Source organism: Anser cygnoides, chromosome 7 (assembly GCF_040182565.1).
Source record: "Anser cygnoides isolate HZ-2024a breed goose chromosome 7, Taihu_goose_T2T_genome, whole genome shotgun sequence".
In the NCBI taxonomy this organism is placed as follows: Eukaryota; Metazoa; Chordata; class Aves; order Anseriformes; family Anatidae; genus Anser; species Anser cygnoides.
The window spans coordinates 37,392,460-37,413,405 of NC_089879.1; the positions used below are offsets into that span (position 1 = coordinate 37,392,460).

Consider the following 20,946-nt stretch of genomic DNA (forward strand, 5'->3'; position numbering starts at 1 on the left):
TTCTAGTCAGGATAAACTTTTCCTGAAAAAAGAAAGTGAACTGAAGTATGAGTAAAGCTTGTTGTTGAGGTATAATTTCCGCTACCTAAGATTTTGCTTTAAAGTGCTTGAGACCAATGTCAAATGTATTTCTTTTATAAAAATAATATCCACAAAGTATTGAGAAAAACTGACATGATCACTTCCTTTATAACACCTTTCTATGATATTGATGTAATGCTTTGGCAAAGGGAGCATACTGTGTTCTTACACCTGCACTCACACCTCAGTCAAGATAGGTTTCACAAGAGTGCTCCTTATCTCCTGATTTCCCACCTCCCCTGCTGAGTGGTTGGAAGCTTATTGCAGAGCAGTCAAGGAGCATACTGTTTCTTTCAGGTGAAACCAAAAGGAGACACCTAAATGAGACATTTTGCTTTGAGAGTTTGCCTAGTGTGTCGCAATTACTGGGAATGTCTAGTCCACAGGAATGCAGGAGAACCACCTACAATACAGATATTGGGTCATATTTTTCAGCCTATGCTGCTTGACTTACTCATTTACAGGTTGTCTTTTAGTACTGTAGCTCAGAGTTCAAGGCAGTCAATTTTTGTGTGAAATGCTTTAGTAAAGAGGAAGTTCAGAGATCTATGTAGAGAGACAGGGATTAGGGTTAGAATACTAAGAGCAGTCCTGTTTTGAAATCCTAGCCTTTCCAAGAGAGAAAGAACAGCCCCATAAGAATAATAGTTTTATTGATTTACATATATAATACAAATAAGTTAAAACATAATAAAAATAATTAAATAAAACAGGAGGTTCCAGCCCTCATATGAATAATTCAGTCTATAAAACAAAAACAAGTTTTAAAATAAAACCAGCATAAGTCTTAGGAGAAGGAAGTAATTTCCATATCCTATCAGTAAAGTGAATGGAAATAATTTGCTGACTTTTGACACCTGTAGCACTCAGTGAGTACTGAATCCATATATCTTCTCAGTGTTGTGTACATACATGGAAAGAGGGAGCTTAGCCAGATTTCTAAAGGGACATAGAAGGTAGAAGAAGAAGTCCAGTCATGTTGTCAAAGTTCTCTTCTTCCAACACAGCTGCAGTTGTCATCTGAAGATTTTAGTGTTAAGTTTACAGAAGTGAGCCTTGTATACCGCCTGTTGCTTCAGCCTGAGTTGACTTTGGTCCTTCTTCATACAGTAAGTGATAAGTAGTGGTGATACAATTTCTTGCATATTCTGATGCAAAGCATGGTCACCCTCTCAGTACTGCTGTTCACACATTAGGTCTCTGACTCAGCACTGCTCAGGGTGATGGGGAAAGATTTTAGACTGAAGCCGTGTACGAAATGCACACAAGTAAACTGAGTTAAAGCTTGACCAATACTACCAGACCAAATGCCAGTCCATAAATTAAGTGGACAGATAACTTGATATGCATAGTACTGTGCATGGGAATACTCATTTAAATGTTAAATACTTTAGCTTCCCATAGAGTGGTTCTTGGTAATTCATAGTACTGAGTTAATACTAACTGTCTTTCTGCACCAGAAACTGATGTTACTAGCACATCACAGGAGCAGTTAAAAGTAAAGACTCTTATGACAGTCAGTACTTCTGGGTCCTGGCATCAGCACAGACTTAATCCTGTTCATTTCAGTCCAGATGTAGAAAAAAGATCACTTGGGTTCAGCGAAAGAACGACTTTTGGTGAACACTGCATTCATATTGGAGTCAATCCAGTTAAGGTATTTAGTAACTCTGGTGTAAACACCTGGCTTGTTTTTCTTTGCACAGCCATCTCCCCAGCTGACAATCCCGTAAAGCGTCATCCTGCCATCGTGCTCACAGACCATGGGGCCGCCAGAATCTCCCTGACAAGGGAAAGAGTAAATTGAGCTGTTTTCTACAGATAGAGCCTTTATAACAGGCAACCTGTTAGTGCTGTTCTTCTGAAATGGAAGAAGCAGTCAATACCCATGAGCTAGTTCTTATTTTTGAGAACACTGTATAGGTGGAACAGAATGCTCAGCATCTGCTGCAGCTATAGCACAGTCTGTATGGTAACAAGTTCTCTGGTCACCCCTAGCTTGCACAGACAATTATTGTGGACACAGCACTTATGGAAGTCATAATGACAGCTGTTAGGCTAGTTATATAAGATCAAAGTCAGCACATCCAATTCTTTATCACAGAATTAATCATCCCCCTACACACAAGGTACTTGTACACCTAAGGGTAACCCCTGTTTATTTAGTGGCACACATGGCACACCCTTACTGCCTAGCAAGGTGCAGCCAAACAAATCCAGTTTTGAGGAATCTGTCTAAGGGCTCATCATCCTCCTGTAATCTACCTTTTGTCCCTCCACAAAACTATAGTTCAAGTTAGAAAAGTACAGGCTGAGACTGGCACAGCTGCTGCATTCCTCTGATGTACATATCTACTGGCCATTGCTGGAACAGGTTGTAAATAAAGTTCTGAGGAGCAGCAATGGCTAAGACACTGCAGCTGCTGCTCCTCCAAAGGCTGGTCTAGAGAGGTTAACACCTAACTAGATCCCCACCTGCTTCCCTGTGTTCGGTCACAGTACAGGGTCAACTCCACTAGCTGTACCGGGGAGCCTCTATAGAAAGAGAGACTCTCCTGGATCTTAGAATGAGAAGATGCTACCATTTGATCCAGATGGTATACATGCATATAAAGTGTTTTGAAACAAGCAAACAAAACCTAGTTTTACCTTGCATGCATCAGTTGCCCACATGGAGTCTCCAGCACAGACCATGTTGTCAGTAACTCTGATACTGTCGTAGTATTCAGTTGTGCATTTCTTCTGTGATATTAAGTTAACACTGGCTGACATCAGTCTTTGGGCATAGTAAATATCATCTGGATAGTAAATAAAAGTCTTTAACTATTTTCACCCTCTAAGAGGAAAAAACAAGCAAGCTAAACTGTTTCTGGTACTCATTAAAGCAATGAAACGAGAAAGCCAACACCACCCTAACCATTCCAATTCTGATTTGAGGCTCTTACTTCCAGCTTATATGGCATTATTTTACTTTTACTGTTAGTGACTATGTAAGCTTTTAAGAGAAGGAAAAGCATTCCAACTGCTATGAAGCTTTTTTTTTTTTTAGAAAAAGTTGATCTTTTTTTGGACAAAATTCTCCATAGATGCTATCCTCACTTAATCTAGCACAGCTTTGTCTTTTAGTTCTCGCTACATAAGGATTGAAAAAAATTGCTATTTTTTACATCTTGGCTTACTGGGCATTGTTGACAAGTGTGAGAAAAATCAGATAAATACTATTGGCAACTAGAAAAACTTAACAAAAATTCTAGAGAAAGTTATAGCAAGAAGAACCTCATAAGCACATAGAATATATGGAATAGCAGCAATGCTTTTTTCTCTCCCAGTCTTTTGGGGATTATGGTATAGAAAATAACCTGCTTCCATACAGTTTAAGCAAAACTTTAGAAAAGGAAGTTATTCACTTACAAAAATCCTGTTTTCCATAGCCAGCTATTTCACACCGGGTATTGTCGTATAGGTTAAGGTTCCTCTCCGGCAAGCAAACTGTTCTGACATACTTGGATTCTACTGCACACTGTCCAGAAGCTGTTCGTATTCTTACCAAAGCTAAGAAAAGTCAGAGAAAATACATTTGAACTTGTAAAGCAAGTTCCCTTCACATTCCTTGAAACTAGAAGTTAGAAGTATCCTGTACAGAATATGGGGATTCTGGTTACTATATGTCCTCTCATTGCTTTTAGAATGGCTATAGTAATTTAGTGACAAAATTAATTTTCCAATATTGAAACTGGTAAACATTCCAACTTGAACTACTTTCCTGAAAGGATAGGGTGTGATAACCTTTCAGAGGATATCTCCTCACTGATTTATCTTCAACTACATAAAAATACCAGTTTACTGACTGTCTCTAGAGGGTGGCAGTCACCACACTCAAAAGAGGGCAGTTTATACTGCACTACTCACCAGAAGGGTTTATGAAAGTGTTCTTTCAGGCCTAGTTCTCAGAAGCACCTGGCTCCTGTTCCTGTTCATCTCTTCTCTGGTTCTACTTTTTATACTCGACATACACTGTAATTACATAGCCTCCAGCTATCCTCAGTGTTTTAAAGGCTCATATTAAGATGACACTTACCAATGTCATTCTCATTGCCACCAGTTTCATCTGTGAAGTCAGGGTGAGAGATGATTTCATCCACCATGAACACTTGTTCGTTTTCATCAGTAACATTCAGTATGGACTTTCCAAGGAAGACTTTGTATACAGGTGTACTTGGTTTTCTTTTTGACCTGAGTGAAAGTAAGAAGATCCATGAAGGCTACTGGTTTCTGACAGAGGTCAACAATTTAAATCGAGTCCCAGTTCTGTTTCATGTTTTCTTTAGTGCTGACAAGAAAAAGCAAAGTTGACTCAGCTGTGAAAGTTGATCCAGCACACTAAAAGGACTCCTGATTCACTATTTAGAGTGAATAAGCCAGATGTCCAGGCACTGCAAAATGCATGTCTGGCTAACTGCTACTAATGCCAGGCATCAGCAATCAGACTCCCCAGCAGAACATAAGGAGGATCAGCTTTCCACAGGAAAAGAGACACCCTAATTGAGTTGTTCAGCAGCTCATCACCTTTCAGTACAACTGTTAGGTTTTGTGAACAGCTAAGGTAGAATGAAGTCTTGGAACCAAGTTAAGGTAAATTTGTTTGAATTGCATAATCCATCACAATGTTTGCAATCTGTTAGCTCAGTCTGCTGAACTTGAGCTTCCAAAGGCATGATGTTTATGGCTGCTCTTCTTGTTCTGCCAAATTAAAAGAACAAGCTAACTAGTAGATTTTCATCTTTGCTTAGTGAGGGGGAAAAAAGTCAGCTGAAGAAAGCTGCAAATGGAAGGATGCAGAACTGTACACACTTACGGATCATAAAAGCAGTGTGCTGCTGTAAGCACCCAGCAAGGGTCAATGAGGCTGCCACCACACAGAAAGCGATCAACGCCCTTGATGTTTTGGAAGATGCCAGCTATCCAAGGCTGAGACTCAACCTCAGCCTGGCTTCCACCAACGATCTTGAAGTACTTGCTGATGCTTCTTTGACCACATGTGCGCTCTGTGAGGAAGATATCATTCGATCTGGATTTCATTCTGATGTTCACATGACAGACAAGCATCTACTCTGCTAGAAACAGTTGTCTTGAAAGTAGTGTTACTTACCACACTTATCTATGTTGCAGGGTGTTTCTTGAAGGGAGAATCCCCTCCGGGTGTAACACCAGGGCCTGCTCCTTCCATTTGGGTTTCTGGAAGATACAGGAAGTATATTTTTCATGAACACAGTTTAGAAAATTGTTATCTTAGATTTGTAACAGTCCTGGAAAGGCCATAGGTGTTCTGTTGCAAGATATGCCAGAGAAAGTGATTAACTGTTTGAACACAGAATTGGTAGCTTTTGTCATAGCTGTTATTCCTTTAAACATGTACCATCCTTCAAGACATTTCTAGGAATGCCATCACAGGAAGACAGATGTATCATCTTACCTGCAGTAGTTGTGTTTGCCCAGTCCAAGCTGCAGAGCATTCTTCATGTCAGCATGGTAAGCACCTCTCTTGATTACTGAAGGAAGATCCCATAGTAAACAGTCTCGTTCAGTTGCTGTTCCTCTGTAGTTCTCCCCATTTCCAGCATAGCATATACTGTCATCATCTGAGGAAAAAAAAACACTTTATTTGTATCTCAGAACAGATACAATAGTGTCTGAATCATTTTTATGATAAAGCATGCATTACAAGTGAAAACAGATGACTGATTATATGTTCTTATTTAATGTTTTCTATTTGAATTTTGCACATCAAGTATCTTATGCTTTAAAGCATGCATACTGCTTTTTTAACAATTTCAGTGCACTTCAGAATATAATCTTTTCCTCTTCTGGACACTCCCAAGCAAGTTCACTTAATTTTACAAACTAAAACATGGATGAGGAAATCAGGAACATTTGTGAGGAAGCAGGGACAAGAGAACTTGAGATCCCAGTTTTGCTCCAATATTTAGCCATTTCTCCTCAAATAATCTATTAGTATAAGGTGCTGCAGGATATCCAGTCATGTTTTATAGGTACTGTTTTCACTTAGCACTTCATATTTATCAAGTGCCCATCTCTCCAATTACTTCAGTTATTATCAAGGAAGATTGATACTCTACCTATTTCACAGTGAAGCCCACCATATCCTTCTGGGCACAGGCAACGATTTATTCGGCTAAAGAGGTAATAGGTAATGCATGTTCCTCCATTCAGACAGTGACATTCTGCAAGTAGAAGTCATCACTAATTAATTAAAGGCAAAACATTTGATTGGTGAAGTAAAGTGAAGTGTAGTTGCAAACAAAGTTTTGTTTAAGTGTCATTAAAAGTCTCTATCAAGGTTAACAAGCTCTTTTTAAGTTAACAGGCAGATACTTACCCCTGTGTTTATGTGATGGTCTGTAGTGCTGCTTGCCATAAGCCTACAGGGAGGAAAAGAGATATTTAAGGAAACTTATGTGGTTCTGTTACCCGTTACAGGCCTAAACTGTGTTCCCTATTGCATGCTTTCCCCAACACTTTAAAGTTTTTTTGCTCATAGTTACCAGCTCAACTTGCTCTACAGAGTCTGCATGCAAATGAGAAGTGGAACTTCATTTTAGCAAAGCAGACAAGAAGATGCCATACCAAAAAAGGAAAAACAACAAAACAAACAGTCTGAAAAACTCTACCAACCCAGTCCATCACTGGAGGTCAACATTGTGAGTTATTTCTGCTGTGAGGACCTGAGCAGCTCTCAAGGGTCCCCGTGGAATCAGGTTTCTCCCTCCCCACCTCTCAGTTCCTAAGCAGTACAAAGATGGAATATCCTCCAGCTACCTGTCCTTTTAGTGACCTTGGTGCTTCATGTTTGTGCCATGGGATAACAGCCAGTAGATTTACACAATAGATTCTTGCCCTGTACTCTAGGTCCTGCCTCCACTTTTCAGGCTGGATATTTACTCCCATGGATAAAGAGATAAAACTAGTCTTTTCACAAAGGTCATGTGGGCTTGTCTGAGCTAGAGTGTCACAGTAGCAATATAGTTCCATAATATCAGGGAATGGCTCTACTAATAGATATGAACTGTCACATAAGTTGTGAGTCAAAAATACTCCAACTTCAAGTCTGTTGACTTTTTTTTTAAGCTTTGCACTCAAGTAGGGTAAGGTGGAAATTTACTTAAGGTCTAATATCCATCTGCATGAAAGGCTATCAAAGTCTTGGTACTTGATGTCCAGATCTAAATTGCATTGAGAAGATATAAAAGCTAGATTTCTTGGTCATTGCATGGTGTCTTCACTATTTGTGCTCTAGAAGATACCTTAAGGTAGAACAAAATCAGAAGAAAACCAAAGGATTCAAAAATGTTTCTTGGAGGTATATGTGCAGCAAATGTACGTGTACATGCAAAGGCAGCAGAAAGGAAAATTCCAGTTGAAATCCTAGTACCCTGTCCAAAGCACAAGTATAATCAAAGAAACAGAAGTGGTTCCAACTACAACCCCCCTCATTTATTTCAAAACTTACAGAATCTAGTCCCGTGACAAGAGTGCCAAGGGTTACTGAGAGGAAGATAAATAGCTTCATGGTGTTAGTTAGCTTCTCACTTTGTTCCTCTTCTTTTGTTTTGATTCTGAAAAGGAAAAAACTTAGTAGCATGTTGTAGCTTGCAGTGTCAGCTTTCTGTTGTCTTACTTGGTTTCAGTGTAAGTCAGAATACAATTGATAAGAATTACAAATTGCCTTACTGTGGAAGATCTGCATATTATTGCCATAAATTCAATAAAAGGTTATTGTTTCATTGCTTGAAGCTTTTTTGTACATTTAGAAATATAACCAGATTGTGACATTCAAATGATTGAGACAGGGCAATAGGAAAAATCCATACTCTTAGTTACTGCAGCATAGACTAGCAGTCGGAAAGTGGCAGATTGATTTAGTCACAGTCCAGCAGTTTGTACCTATTTAACTGATCATTACTACCTTGTAGCAAGACTCATAAGAGCACTGAACATCCCTATTTAAAACCTGGAAGGGAAAGCTTGCATTTTCAGTACCTCCATCTAAGACCTGGAAGGGAAAGCTCATGTTTTCAGTACCTCCATCACTGTCAGCTGCATCTTGTTGATGCCGGGCACTTGCATAACCCTGCCTGCCTCCCTGAGTGCCTCTGCCCACCACAAACTCTTGCAAGTCTGGTCTTGCAGTTACCTCACTTAAGTATTAGAGAGGCTTAGAATGTGTTCTGCCTTGACTTCTTACAGGCAGTTACTTCTTGTCACCAAGCTCATATATCAGTCTTTCTAAGTGACTGTTAAAAAGACTAGTTTGGAAAAGTGATGCAGGAAGGAGCTACAAAGTAGTCATTTATTTTAAAAAATGCAGTGCAAGTCATGGGATTTTTTTTATACTTTTTTTTTTTGGAAGGAAGCACCCTCAGTTCAAAAAAGCACTGAAAGAACTGTAAGGAATCATTAGGAGACTCCACAGGAATTTTGCTTCTAGCTATATTAACAGGTTTTGCAGACTAGACTTGGTGCCCCATATTCTTTCTGCTCCTGAGGTTTTCAGGTTGCACTAGTTGTCATTTCATCCCCAAACTGAGTGCCCACTGGCATCTGAGTGCATCTTCCAGGTTAATTCAAACCACTGAAGCACAAGTACAGGCCAAACTGGGGCACAAACAGAAGCATGGGAGAGGATCAGTGCATTCATTTAAAAAACACAGACAAGATCCCAAGCAAACTACTAATGCAGATACACCCTCTGCTTTATAAGCAGATTTTAGAATGCAAGAACGCAAACCATGCCTCAGACACCTGGACACACACACTGTTCAGATGCAGCTCACGCTTCTGCAGACGGACTTTCCCTTCAGCACAATTCACATTAAGACAGCTACTTTTAAACGCGTTTAGCAGCTATGCGAATCATTCAGTCCCCTAATTAATTATTTTCTCAGGCCCAACCCTCAGCGAGCCGATTTCTGCTGAAAACCACGCCAGTACAGCGCGGCGTGCAGGAGCGGCCTTTCCCCTCGCTACCCCGGGGCAGCACCACTCTGTCCCGTCCCCCCACCGCGAGCAGCGATGGCTTCTCCGCGCCGAGGCGGCGCGGAGCGATACTTACCAGCCCAGGAGCTGGGCAGGAGGCCGGGCGCAGTACGGCCGGAGCTGTGGCAGCAGCAGCCCGGGGCGGGCGCTATAAAGGCCCGGCCGGGGCGGTGCCGCCGTCGCTCCCCGCCCGCCCCGGGCCGGGCCGCCCCCCGGGCTCACCTCGCCGCGGGGTGACTCAGGGCGGGGGTTTTCGGTTTCGGGGGGCAGCGGCAGCCGGGGTGAGGTACACGTGGGGCAGGGAGGCTGCCTTTGGCCTCCCCGTGGCCTCCGGCAGTTTTTACGAGGGGTTTAAGAACAAAAGAGAAACGTGAGTGGCGGCCGTGAGAAGAACGGCTAGTGTTGAAACACCCCTGGAGACATTAACGAGCATGGTGTGTTTTATTCAGATTTTTGTGGGGTTATCCACAGTGAAAGAAGCCCTAGGACCCTAGCCATGAAGGGGATTATATGGGTTAAGGGCGGCCGAAGGCAGGATTTGCCGGCACCTCATGGAGGCCCTACCTGAGGCCAGGCTCAGCTGCTGCCGGGGGCACTGGGGTGGCCACAGCCTTGTGTGCTGGGAGCTTCGCTGTCCCTGCTCCTCAGAAATCTATCGTGGTTTCAGCAGAGTGGTTTCTCTCTTCCAAAGAAATACTTGAAGCACAGCCATTTTGTAAGATGGAATTGGCAATGTCAGCTGTCAGATGTTCAAAAAATGCATGCCCCAAAAAACAGCCTTCTCTGTGCCCAGCCAGTGCGTTTTCTCATTATGCTGTGACCTCATAGCGATGTAGTGAAAAACAAAATGGGCACAGCCGTGGTATTTGGCTTCAGGTACTGCAGGTGACTAAGCTGAGGCAGGTCTCCGTGGGCTGTGTGGCAGATAAAAAGCAGTTTCTTCAGGGACCGCTTTGGAGCAGGGATTGATGTGAATTTCCCTCAGAATGTTTTTCATAGCTGGACTATTCACAGCTTAAGGAGGCCACCTTTATGTGTTTGGCATGTAACTTCACTGGTAAGAGAACGGTGTAGCTTTCTTCTCCCCCGCTTTCTTTCAGTTGAGTCTGTGGTATAAGCATTCATTTATTCAGGTACTAGGTGCTTACATTCTCCATACCTCTTTGTTATCAGCTCTTCGGGCTCATGTCAGAACAGTCCTCACCTCTGCTGAAAGCATGCTGAATTCACATTCACTGGATGGAAGGAACCACGTCTAGAGAAACAGATCAAGTTGGAAGTCAAAGTGAACATAGGTAAGGAACAAATCTTTCTGCATCTCAGAAGGGTAATTTTTCCTCACTCTCTCTGTGGAGAGTGAATATCACAAGCAAACTGATCCTTTAAGAAATAGGGCAGATAATATGAAGGTAGGATCTCTGTTGCACATTCTTCACTCTAGAGGAGCGGCTGTAGACTAAACTTATTCTACGGAATAAATTCCAGGAGAAATAATGTAGATTTTAAAATCACTCTGTAACTGTTATTCACTTAAAAAAAATTAATACACAAGCCTTATATAATAAGTGAAGAAATGGGTCATGCTTTGGTTCATCATGGGGGAAGGGAAGGGACAAGCTGCCAGGAAGAGGAGGGCTCCTCCGGGTCTGAACAGCTCCTCTTCTTCCTCCTCCACCCCTCCCAAGGAAGAGGTGCCAGGCCTTGGCAGCTTCCTCAAACTTTCTGGAAAAGGAGTCAACAGGAGCATCAGGATTTCCTCTTTCACACTTGCTCCCCAAGGAGTGCTGTAGAAGTGAGTAATGACCTTTCCCCTGAACTTCTGACCAAGCAGAATAATGTCACCTGTTCATCTTCTTTTTCTTAAAACACAAAGATTCATTCTTGTTTCCCAGGTCAAAGAGACAGAAACTTTTGTTGTTTTCACTGTGGCAAAAGACATGGCAAGAATCAAAATTCCCTTTTTCTACCCTTCCTCACAAACTTAGGTTTTTACTGAAATACTGTGTTACTTTATCCTTAATGGCAAGTGGCCTGGTCTGTGGTGTTTCTTTGTTTCAATAAGACTGGTAAGTTACTGATCAGAAACAGTCTGTTGGGTTTGCATTGCCTCTTTCGTGTCATCTAATTCCTTTGGCTTGAATATTTGCGCCTAGGTAGGTGAACATATGATAGTAAAGGGATTGAACTCAAAATACAGTTTAGCAGAGATATCCAAACTTGCTGTAAATGAGTTTGCCTTGGTACTGCAGGCAATCTCAAAACAAACAAGGTTGCATGATCTCCATAAGTACTAAGTGACTCTTAGGGAAGCAGAAATGGGTCAGATAATTTCCAGTGCCTAAGTTCACTGAGCTACCTGGCTGTTGGCTGGTACAACAAGATCTGAGGTGAGATTGCAACTCAAATAAATCCTTGGATTTGTCATGTGCCCTGCCTACAGGCAGAAGCCATGGAAAACCTGTAGCCTGGCAGTTCTGGCAAGACCTCATTGCTGGACCTGCCTGCACAAATACGAAATGCATAGACCAAGTGAGTGGAGGGGTGGAACAGGGCCAGTTCTGCTACCAAAGAACTTTTGGTAGCTTCAGGGTCAAAATTTGTGCATTACTCCATGTTTCATGAATTTAGAAGGGCCCTGTTACAAGCCATGATATCTCTCCTGATCAAGATTGTGACAGGCCAGAGGAAAAGGAAGGTCTTTCACTCAAAATTGAACTTTTTTGGGAAAAAACAGTTAGCAAAATGAAATGCCTTCTGAAAGTCTCTCAATGGAACTTATATGCACAGTAAATATCAATAGATGACAAGCCATGTGACTTAAGAGAGAAATTGTTGTACAGACCTGTAAGCATGATTATACTTTGCCAGCTGCTTTTGGCTTTCCACTGTCTAGTTCTTTTTTCCTTTTTCATATCTGTGGTTTCATCACTTTGATCTGTTATCTGAATTTAGGAGAGATGTGGGCAGGATCATAGAATCATTAGGGTTGGAAGAGACCTCCAAGATCATCTGGTCCAACCACCCCCCTAACACCAATGTCACCCACTAAACCATGTCCCTAAGCACCACGTCCAACCTCTCCTTAAACACCCCCAGGGACGGTGATGCCACCAGCTCCCTGGGTAACCCGTTCCAATGCCTGACTGCTCTTTCTGAGAAGAAATGTCTCCTAATTTCCAACCTAAACCTCCCCTGGTGCAACTTGAGGGCATTCCCTCTAGTCCTTTCACTAGTTATCTGCGAGAAGAGGCCGACTCCCAGCTCACAACAACTTCCTTTCAGGGTGGTAGGGGAGCTACAAGATATGTCAGGGTTGATCTTGTAGTAGGCAATTTACTCTCCTGAATAAAGACAGCATCTGAACAAGAAAAAAGCTATTTACAAAGTTTTAAGTCATTCTGTCATTTACGCAGTCAAGGCTGTTGATAATAAGTGTTTATAGATTTCTTTTGTCTGTAACTGGATTATAGCACAGAGTGAAGAAATTGCATGTGCCAGTTATGAGCTGCTCATTTGATCCAAATCTAAATACCTTGCATTTGTACACTACTCTCCAATAGTTCAGATGCAGTGGATCCAACCGTGAAGGGCCAGTAGGATCAGACGCATAGTCAGACAATTCCTGCTATACTATGATTCTGTGATTTAGATTTCAATTGCTGATAAAAATCTTGCTGATTCTTTTAATTTATTGTTGAAGTAGCTTGAATGTTTCAGACTAGTCTGCCAGCCTGACTTAGCAAATTTAGAAGAGATAACTTTTCATTCCATCTAGATGAGGACACTGACCCTTCTAAAGAAATAGATTTTTCTTATCTTAAAGTGGTTAGCTGAAAGATTATGAGGTTTGCATTGTTTTGTGGGAGTTGCTGGACTGGAGGTATTATTAGTTCCAGTGTTCTTTTTCACAGCTGTTGATAACAAAATATTAAATCTAGGGCAAAATACCATCTGCCACACATGGTTACTGGTAGTCCATCAGTAAACACCAAAAGGATTGAACTCAGAGTTTAAATAACTGTGTAAATGTTAGTACAAAGACCATAGAAGTGCCATTCTATAAGGAAAAAATGCCCTTCTAGTGCTACCCTGATACTCCACACTGATTTTCTCTGTCAGGGACACCCACTATCCTAATCGGAATCTTCACATGCTTAGAATTATGGCAGTGCTTAGATACCTGCCCTAATCCTGAAGTCCTAGCACTGTGAGCAGATGCTTCTCCAAGCTCCTCTAAAGCTACTGGGGTTCAGTGCAGGGGGAGCAGTCTCCTGTTCAAGGCACTTTCAGAATCAGGGCTCGGATATGCCTGAGGCTTTCTATCAGCCTAAGTCTGGTGTTCGTGAGGAGCACGTTCTGGTTTATATCACATATAAGTAATATCAGAGTTACTCCTCTGTCTAGTAATTATCTGGCTTGCCAGCACAGCTTCCCATGAAAAATCATTTGCAAGTCCTCTCTACTCATGGTGCATCAGGAATGGAGAGGTCTAAATTTGCATATGAGAAGTCATGTACCTGAACCTCTGTCATGTCGTATAAAAGAGCAGGGTTAAACCTTACGTTCAGTGTTTAGTTTGTGGTTAAGAACGCAAAAGCCAAGAAAGCACCTATAGATCATTTTAATGGGACTTGTCATGTCTGTAATGGTAATAGTTTTCTTTGAAAGAAAATAGCTTGTCACTGAATTAAGTAGCTCTAGCTGTGCATATAGGGATATAAAGAACATAGCTATTTTTACATCTGCTTTGTGTATCAGAGTGGTGCTTCAAAACTAAACAGTATTGGGTTACAGTAGTTGTTTTGGTTTTGGATTACGGCAGAAAGGTTTTCAAGGCAGCGATAAAATATTTTACAAGGTTAAGGAATATTTTAGGTTGTTTTCAGATATTCTAGCTCCGGCTTCAAAAGCTTGAATACTTTCCAGTAAAACATTTTATCAGCCAAGTTCATTTTTAAAATCAGCTTACTTCTAGCTCTTCAGATGATCACAGGTATGACTGAGTAAACCAATAGGTTTTAAATGTACACCAATAGATGTTAAATGTTATGTTATCACCATAAAGTTTTAAAAATAAAAAGAAATACAGTTCTTTCTTTAATTGTATTCTCTTAAAATACAGCTCGTCTGAGTCCCAGGAATTTCCAGAGTAGTTGATTTTAAAGTCAAATGTGATTCATAAAAAATTCTTGTTCTTTAATGACTCTTGATTACTTGTCAGTTTTTTGTGGTTAGAATCTGGAGCAAATGGTGATCTCATTTCCTTTAGGTATAATTCAGCTACTCAGGTTTCTTTGTTTATTTAAAATTCTGTTCCTTTTCCTTGCTGCCTACTGTATCTCCCTTATCTTTGTTATCTATGTGGGTAGATGTAGCTGAGTGTATCAGCTTAGGGGCACTGGACTCTTTCCAGATGCTTGTTGTAGTACTTGTTGTCCTCTGAGCAGCAGGAGTAGCCAGCCTTTTATCTCTGAACTAAGCCAGTTTAATCAAGAACTTACAAACTTGCTTCAATCACAACAATAAATTGCGTGCTGTGAGCTCAGCTATTTTATTACACTAGGAGAGAAAGCGGTTGAAGCTTTAAAGCAATATAACCTCTCGCAAGCATAGTTTTCCTGGATGCTGCAGCTGTGCTTTTCAAAGGGACTGGATGCTAGAAATTGGCTTCTTAGTAACAAACACAGATTGAGCACCTGTGAAATCCCCTGTCATTATGCCCACTTCACTCATGTGAAGAGTAGACAGCGACTATTTGACTAAGACTATTCATCTTTGTATACAATGTTTGTTGTTCCGGTGAGCTGTCAGGATACCATTTTGATTTTTTGTTTTTAACAGGAATGATCACATCTGAGGATTTCTTCATCAGCTTTAAGTGCAACCTGTTTTTAAACCATGTTTTGTGTAGATTGAATCTCATTTAGCATTTGTAAAAATCCGTAGATTAGGAAAGTAGCCAATGTCTGAGATTTGTTGAAGTTGCTTAGTTGAGACAGCTAATATCTAAAGCAAAGATTAGTCTGAACTACAGATGTCACGATTCTGTTTGCATTTAGCTCTAGGCGTATCTTTAGTTTCTAGTTAGCTGGTAGCACTGGGGAAGAGAAAGAGGAGATACTTAAGTCTGAAGCTAGAAGACAGAAAGCAAATATAGAGTGTTTTAGGTATAAAGCTATGCTTGCTGTGGTGGTCTCAAGTTCTGAAATAAAATACTTCTTAAGGGAATGATATGTCTGCTTGCCATATACTGATCTGGAATAGCACATTGAAATCTAACATCAGAAATTTACAGAAACAGCTGACTTGGACTATTGTTTATGCAGTGTGTCAGTAAATCATATTTACATTCCAGAGGAAAACCAACAAACCAAGAGCAAGCCAGTTGGCAGACTTCCGGAGGAAAAAAACAACTTACTAAAAATGGGAAAGGGAGCAAATTCTGGGGGATGAGTCCTGTAAGCTGAATTCCAGTGATGGTGTATCCAGGGAAGCAACAAACCCATAACCTGCCATGTAATACAGACCAGATGAGAAACTTGGCACTGCTCTTCTCAGCAAGAGGCTTGCATGGGGAGCTCATTTGGGATTCCATCCCTTCCTCCTCTGCCTTTGGCATTCCTACTAATGGAGGAAGATAAATGCCTAAGCTAGTATGGACAGTTCCTATCTACTGTTAAGGAAGCTGTGATGTTACAGACTGTTCTGTCAAGGAACACTAAGACTATAACAGGTGTCTTAGATAAGAGATAATTAATAGTTCCTGCTTTCAGTAGGGTGTGGCACTCCCTACCCTTAACAGTTTGGCCTCTAGCAGGGTTAAAAAGCATGCTGTGGAAGTCTCATATCTCCTAGGCAGGCTCCAGGGGTTTAGTTACAGCAAGCCCTGGATGCTTAGTAGTTTGCAATGGAGTTGAATGTATCTCTTTCTGTTCACTTAATATGCACCTTTTCTGCAGCCCTGGCAGATGATTGTACTACAATACTTAAATACAGAATTGTTTTGCTTGTAAATGCCCAGGTACCATAATGGTAGGTAGCAGTATAAATTCCTGAAGTATTAAGTATCTAAGCTACAATATATGGAAAAGCAACTCTGTAATCACAGCATTAGCAATGTTAGTTGTGGATTATGCTATGAAGCAGTGAAAAAGCTCTGAAGAAAAACAGACAGTTTAATGAGTTTACAGCTGAAGAAAGATGGAATGCAGGGCCCCTAGGGCAGTAGTGCCTCGTGTGTCAGAACGGTCTCAGTACAGTTGCAAGTTAAGTTGCTGTTGAACAATTTAGAGGAAAGAGTTTTAAGGCGAAAAATTGTTTCCTGGGTGCTGTTGAGCAACATCATTCTTCCTACATAAACTCCTAAAAGCTCTGTGCTGAGAAGAAAAGGGAAACAGAATTTAATGGGTGCTCTAATAATAGCGTATATCTCAGGCATGCTAATAATAGTGCATATCTCTTCTTTCCCTCCCACTCCTTTTGGATGTTTTGGCTATAGTCTTCCATTTTCTTTCAAGTAAGCTTCCCATAACTTATTTCTAATATAGCTACTGTGCTGCTTTACCTAATCTCTGTTTGCTGAATGTGGTTTAGAGTTTGTAGGGTTTAAGTAAATATATCTTTAAAAAAAAGCTCCGCTAGCTGTTACTGAGGAATTTTAGCACCTGTCCTGCATACAGCAGTAGCAGCTTTTATTGATGGACAAGGAGGACAAAAAAAAAAAGATGACAGAGCCTTCTGTAAGTGATAAACATAACAGAGAAAAGCTTTCAAAACCACTTTGTGTTTGCCAAATAGGGTTTTTCCTCATTGTTATTCCAAGTCTTCCAGGTGGAGTGCTGGCATATAGTATCAGTACTATCAAGGTATTTCTGCCAGAAAGCAGAAATCCTTGCTTTTTCTCCCTCCTCTTTCTCCATGGCCTTTTCATGGCAATGCTGACAGCTTGTGCCATTCTGTGATTTTGGTTAGAACTGCTGAAGATGGCACCACTTTATTTCTTCTGAAATGTATGTGTTTTTTGAGGAAAATACCTTAAATTGGCATTGAATGATCGATTTGTGTCAACTGAATTGGAGTGCATCTTCCTTTTATTCACCAAGAGGTGTCACAAGTATGCTCCCTTGTCTCTTCGGAGCAAGCGGTGAGTGTTTAAAGGGAAGAAGACGGCGCAGTGTGGAACAAATTCCATGCTAATAAATCTGTAAGACTCAGCAGCATGGTAATGTTGTAGTCATGGTCAGACAGGCAGAGTGGAAGCTGCAGGGAGGGGAAAAAAGGCAAAAAGGCAGTGCTAAGCATTGTGTGTCTTTCAGAAATTGCTGGGATTTAGTCAGAAGAGGGATTAGAAAAATATTAAGTAGTTGTCAGAAATGGAATGATAACACAATAACAAATGCCCCTGTGCTGGAAGATGCTTGTGCTGGAAGAGATTGAAAACCACTTTTCTATGCTTTATTTACTTATTTTTTTTCCCAGGTGTTAAATGGACTGTGGAGGTTGGCCCCCCAGGTTGTTCAGGAGTAGGAGTCAACATCCAAAGGATGAATGTGGGACGACAGGCCTAGAGGGCATAGGTTATGAGGTGCTCTGAGAGTGAAAACAAATTCTGAATGGTTCACTCAGTGAAGAACAGGATAAAGGATGACTTAATGAAGGACAATTCTATATGAGAAGCTTTTGCAGGAGCTTTTCTAAGTGCTGATGAGAGAAGCAGAATTGCATTTGTCCAGGTTTCTGGGAGGCAGGAAAGTGTCTTTCCTTTCAGTGAAAGAGAAAGGAGGTGGAGGACAGTGGTTTTGGACCCAAAAGGATCAGCAGAGATGGAGTTTGGTTGTAAATGAGTTTGATCTTATGAAAGACCTTACAGAAAGTGATACTGAAGAAATGTGCAGATTTATTCACTCCAAGTCAGATACAAAATGAAGAGGGGGACAAAAAGAGAACCAAAATAGAGCTGTTTCAAGGCAAGTTCCAATGAGTCAGAAGCATACAAAGAGACAGTGGATCAGAGAGCTGTGGAAGATGGCTGGTGATCTGTAAAGGGAGCTGCCAAGCCCAGGAGAATGAGGAGAGAGCTCTAGCTCAGATGTGTTCTAGTGGGGTAATTTCCATTTCGTGCACAGGACAGAGAAAGATTGGAAAAAGCCTTAAGTAGAAATGGAGTAGAAATTCTATTGTTAAGTTTGTATTCGGGGAGTTCAAAAATGATCCATGCATAATCAACTGCAAGTACTGTAAAGACTAGATATTGTTAAGGTAGGACAGACTATAGGAAAGAATTGCATTTTCCCTCTCCACACTTGGTGAACATTCATCTGTTGTCCAGGAGGAAAGCTTGTGCCAGGCTATGTAAATTCCCCTGAGATAAATGGAAATTTGTAATATGGTCTGTGTAACACAGTTCATTAAATGGAACTACTTCCATAAATAAGCATTACTCAGTGGGAGTAAGGAATGTCAGGATAGATCCTAGCTAGCAATATTACGCTGCATTGAATATTACTTAAAAGAAAACTAGCTTAGGGAGATCCTTGTCTTGTGTTCATTTCAATGGCATAGGTCTAGGTACCAAAACACCAGATAAATAAGATCCAAACCCACTTCTCCAAGGCCATTAGCTCAGTTGTTCCATAATGCGTTTATATTGATCTAACAAGGATCAGCATCTGGCTCGTAATAGCTCATCACTTATAACTCTGTTTTCTTGTATACACAAAATGATCTAAAAAGGCCCTGCTAGAACATGTTACTGTGGAATGGCTCTTCCTGGAAATCTACCTAGTATTCATTGTCTTGAGCCAAATAGATCTCCCATTTCTCTCTCTGCAAGGCCTTATTCTCATCAGGAAAAGGTGGAGAATGACTCCTGCCTTAGGCCACCCGCTGTACAATAAGAGTCATAAACTGATCGCTTAGGTTGAAAGAGCCTGGGATGCCAATCTCTCCTTCGGGGTTACCCCAGAAAGTGGGTCTTACTACTCGCTGCCTCTTTTGTCAAGCTCTTGCTTTGTAGAAGAGAACTTGATATCCTAAGTCTGAAATGGATGCATGTGGGAAATTAAGTTCATAAGCTAAACTCCAATAAATGCGTTGTAGGCTACTAGGCAACTTGCTTGCTTCAGATAGTTTTAGGTGATCAACGCTATTCCTCAGCCTTTCATTCTTCCCACTGTGTGATTCATATTAAAAAAGGAATTTATCTTGGTTTTGGCAGTCTGGTGACTTATTATTAATAGGTGATTCCCAAATGCTATTCAGTGCCAGGCGGAGGTGTTTGGTTTGATTCTCAAAGAATATCACTACATTAATGTGAGAATTCCTGGCAGTAAGGTTCCTTACACTGACACAGTGCTGCACAGTTATAGTTCCACAGCTCTCAGTTCTAGACCAAGATAACCTTGCACACTGGGGTCTCTGTTTTTCTGTATGCTCTGTATGGGCATGTTTGACGTTTTTTTCCCTAGCTGTGATAAGTTCTGACAAGACTGATTCCTCAAAAAAGAGTGCGAATACGTAGAAAGAGGAAAGATGGCATCATTTAAGGAACATGAGGAAACCACAGTTTCAGCATGTGACATTCAAGTCTGTGTGAGCATACATAAAGTATTACAACTTGAAACAGTGTGTGGTAACTTCAAACTAGATATACAAGCAAATGTAGTCTTACATATCTTCAAAAACGCTGTCAAAAATATAAGGGTTCCATAAAGCTTTGCCTACTGTATATCTTTGTAGTACACGCACTTTAAAGGTAAAAAAGAAGTTTTGGTTATTTAATGACATGAACATTTTCCATAAATGTAATACAAGTGAAAATAAGAATAGATACCTGAATACCTGGTGGAACTTTCATGTTGTGAGAGGTTTTCTTTTGGTTTTTAGACGGAATGCTGTTAGGGCTGGTAGAGTCCCATGAGCCATGACTCATCAGGAGCTCCGAGGCACCTTTGATGTGACAGGTGGTTCTCTGAAGCCTGACATGAGACTTACCTTGTGAAGCAATAGTAACATTTATTTTGAAGTCTTCCTAGAAAGAAAAGGAGTAGGAAAGGTCAGTGGTTTGAGGTCAATATCATATTTTTTTTCTTTTTATTTCTTGACAAAGTAGGAGTTTATTGCTTATAGACCCTGCTTATAAGCAAATGTTTAACAATGTGAGTGTGTCCTAATCTGATACTCTGTCCCAGAGCCTCTGAACAGTAGATCAGAGAAGAATATGAAGGCATAGCAAATACTTTATGTTCACTAGTGAGGCTGGCTTGTAACTGTAACAGTGCCTTTTCTTATATAATGAGCAAAGGCAACAGTGAACTCATAAGTGATTGTTTTTTTTATAGTAATATTGCTTTCTCACTTTTGCTAAAACCTGTATTCCACAGCAAGGCAATCTTCTGTGGCATTGTGGTAGGTGGTTGAGATTCTTGCACATTAGCACTGTAGCTATGGGAAATTCCGTGATAACATCAGTAGAAGCAAAAGTTTAGGGTCTATAGGAATGCTATGAATGCTGCGGATCTACTTGGGCTCCCTGTATAAGCTAAAAATGATACCCACTGAAAAAAATGTGACCCAGATCATATTGCCTGGCACACAGAAAGCTCATGTTCTCTGTCGTCTGAATTTGATTTGAATTTCCAAGTTTGCTGGTGGTTCTTGTCTGCATTGTTCAGGCACAGGATGAGAGGTTAGTGCTCTTAATCTGCCAAAAAACCATGACCCACCTTGTTGAGCACTGAACTTAAGAAGGAAGTATGAATGTGTTAGAAGTTGAAGGAGTCGGTTTATGACATTGTCTGCACATACTACTAT

At 40.8% G+C, this 20,946-nt stretch overlaps 1 protein-coding gene across 1 annotated transcript; it reads right to left on the bottom strand.

The window, feature by feature from the left end:
- Window positions 1-717: 717 nt before the first annotated feature.
- Window positions 718-9,318, bottom strand: PLAU (plasminogen activator, urokinase). Its single transcript, XM_013176484.3, has 11 exons — window positions 9,212-9,318; window positions 7,610-7,715; window positions 6,479-6,521; window positions 6,219-6,323; window positions 5,555-5,720; window positions 5,231-5,316; window positions 4,937-5,126; window positions 4,160-4,314; window positions 3,493-3,633; window positions 2,731-2,879; window positions 718-1,864 (listed from the first exon to the last, which is right to left on the bottom strand). Exons 2-11 carry the CDS (start codon window positions 7,667-7,669, stop codon window positions 1,670-1,672), a joined length of 1,290 nt encoding a protein of 429 aa, XP_013031938.3. The 5' UTR covers window positions 7,670-7,715; window positions 9,212-9,318; the 3' UTR covers window positions 718-1,669.
- Window positions 9,319-20,946: the final 11,628 nt, after the last annotated feature.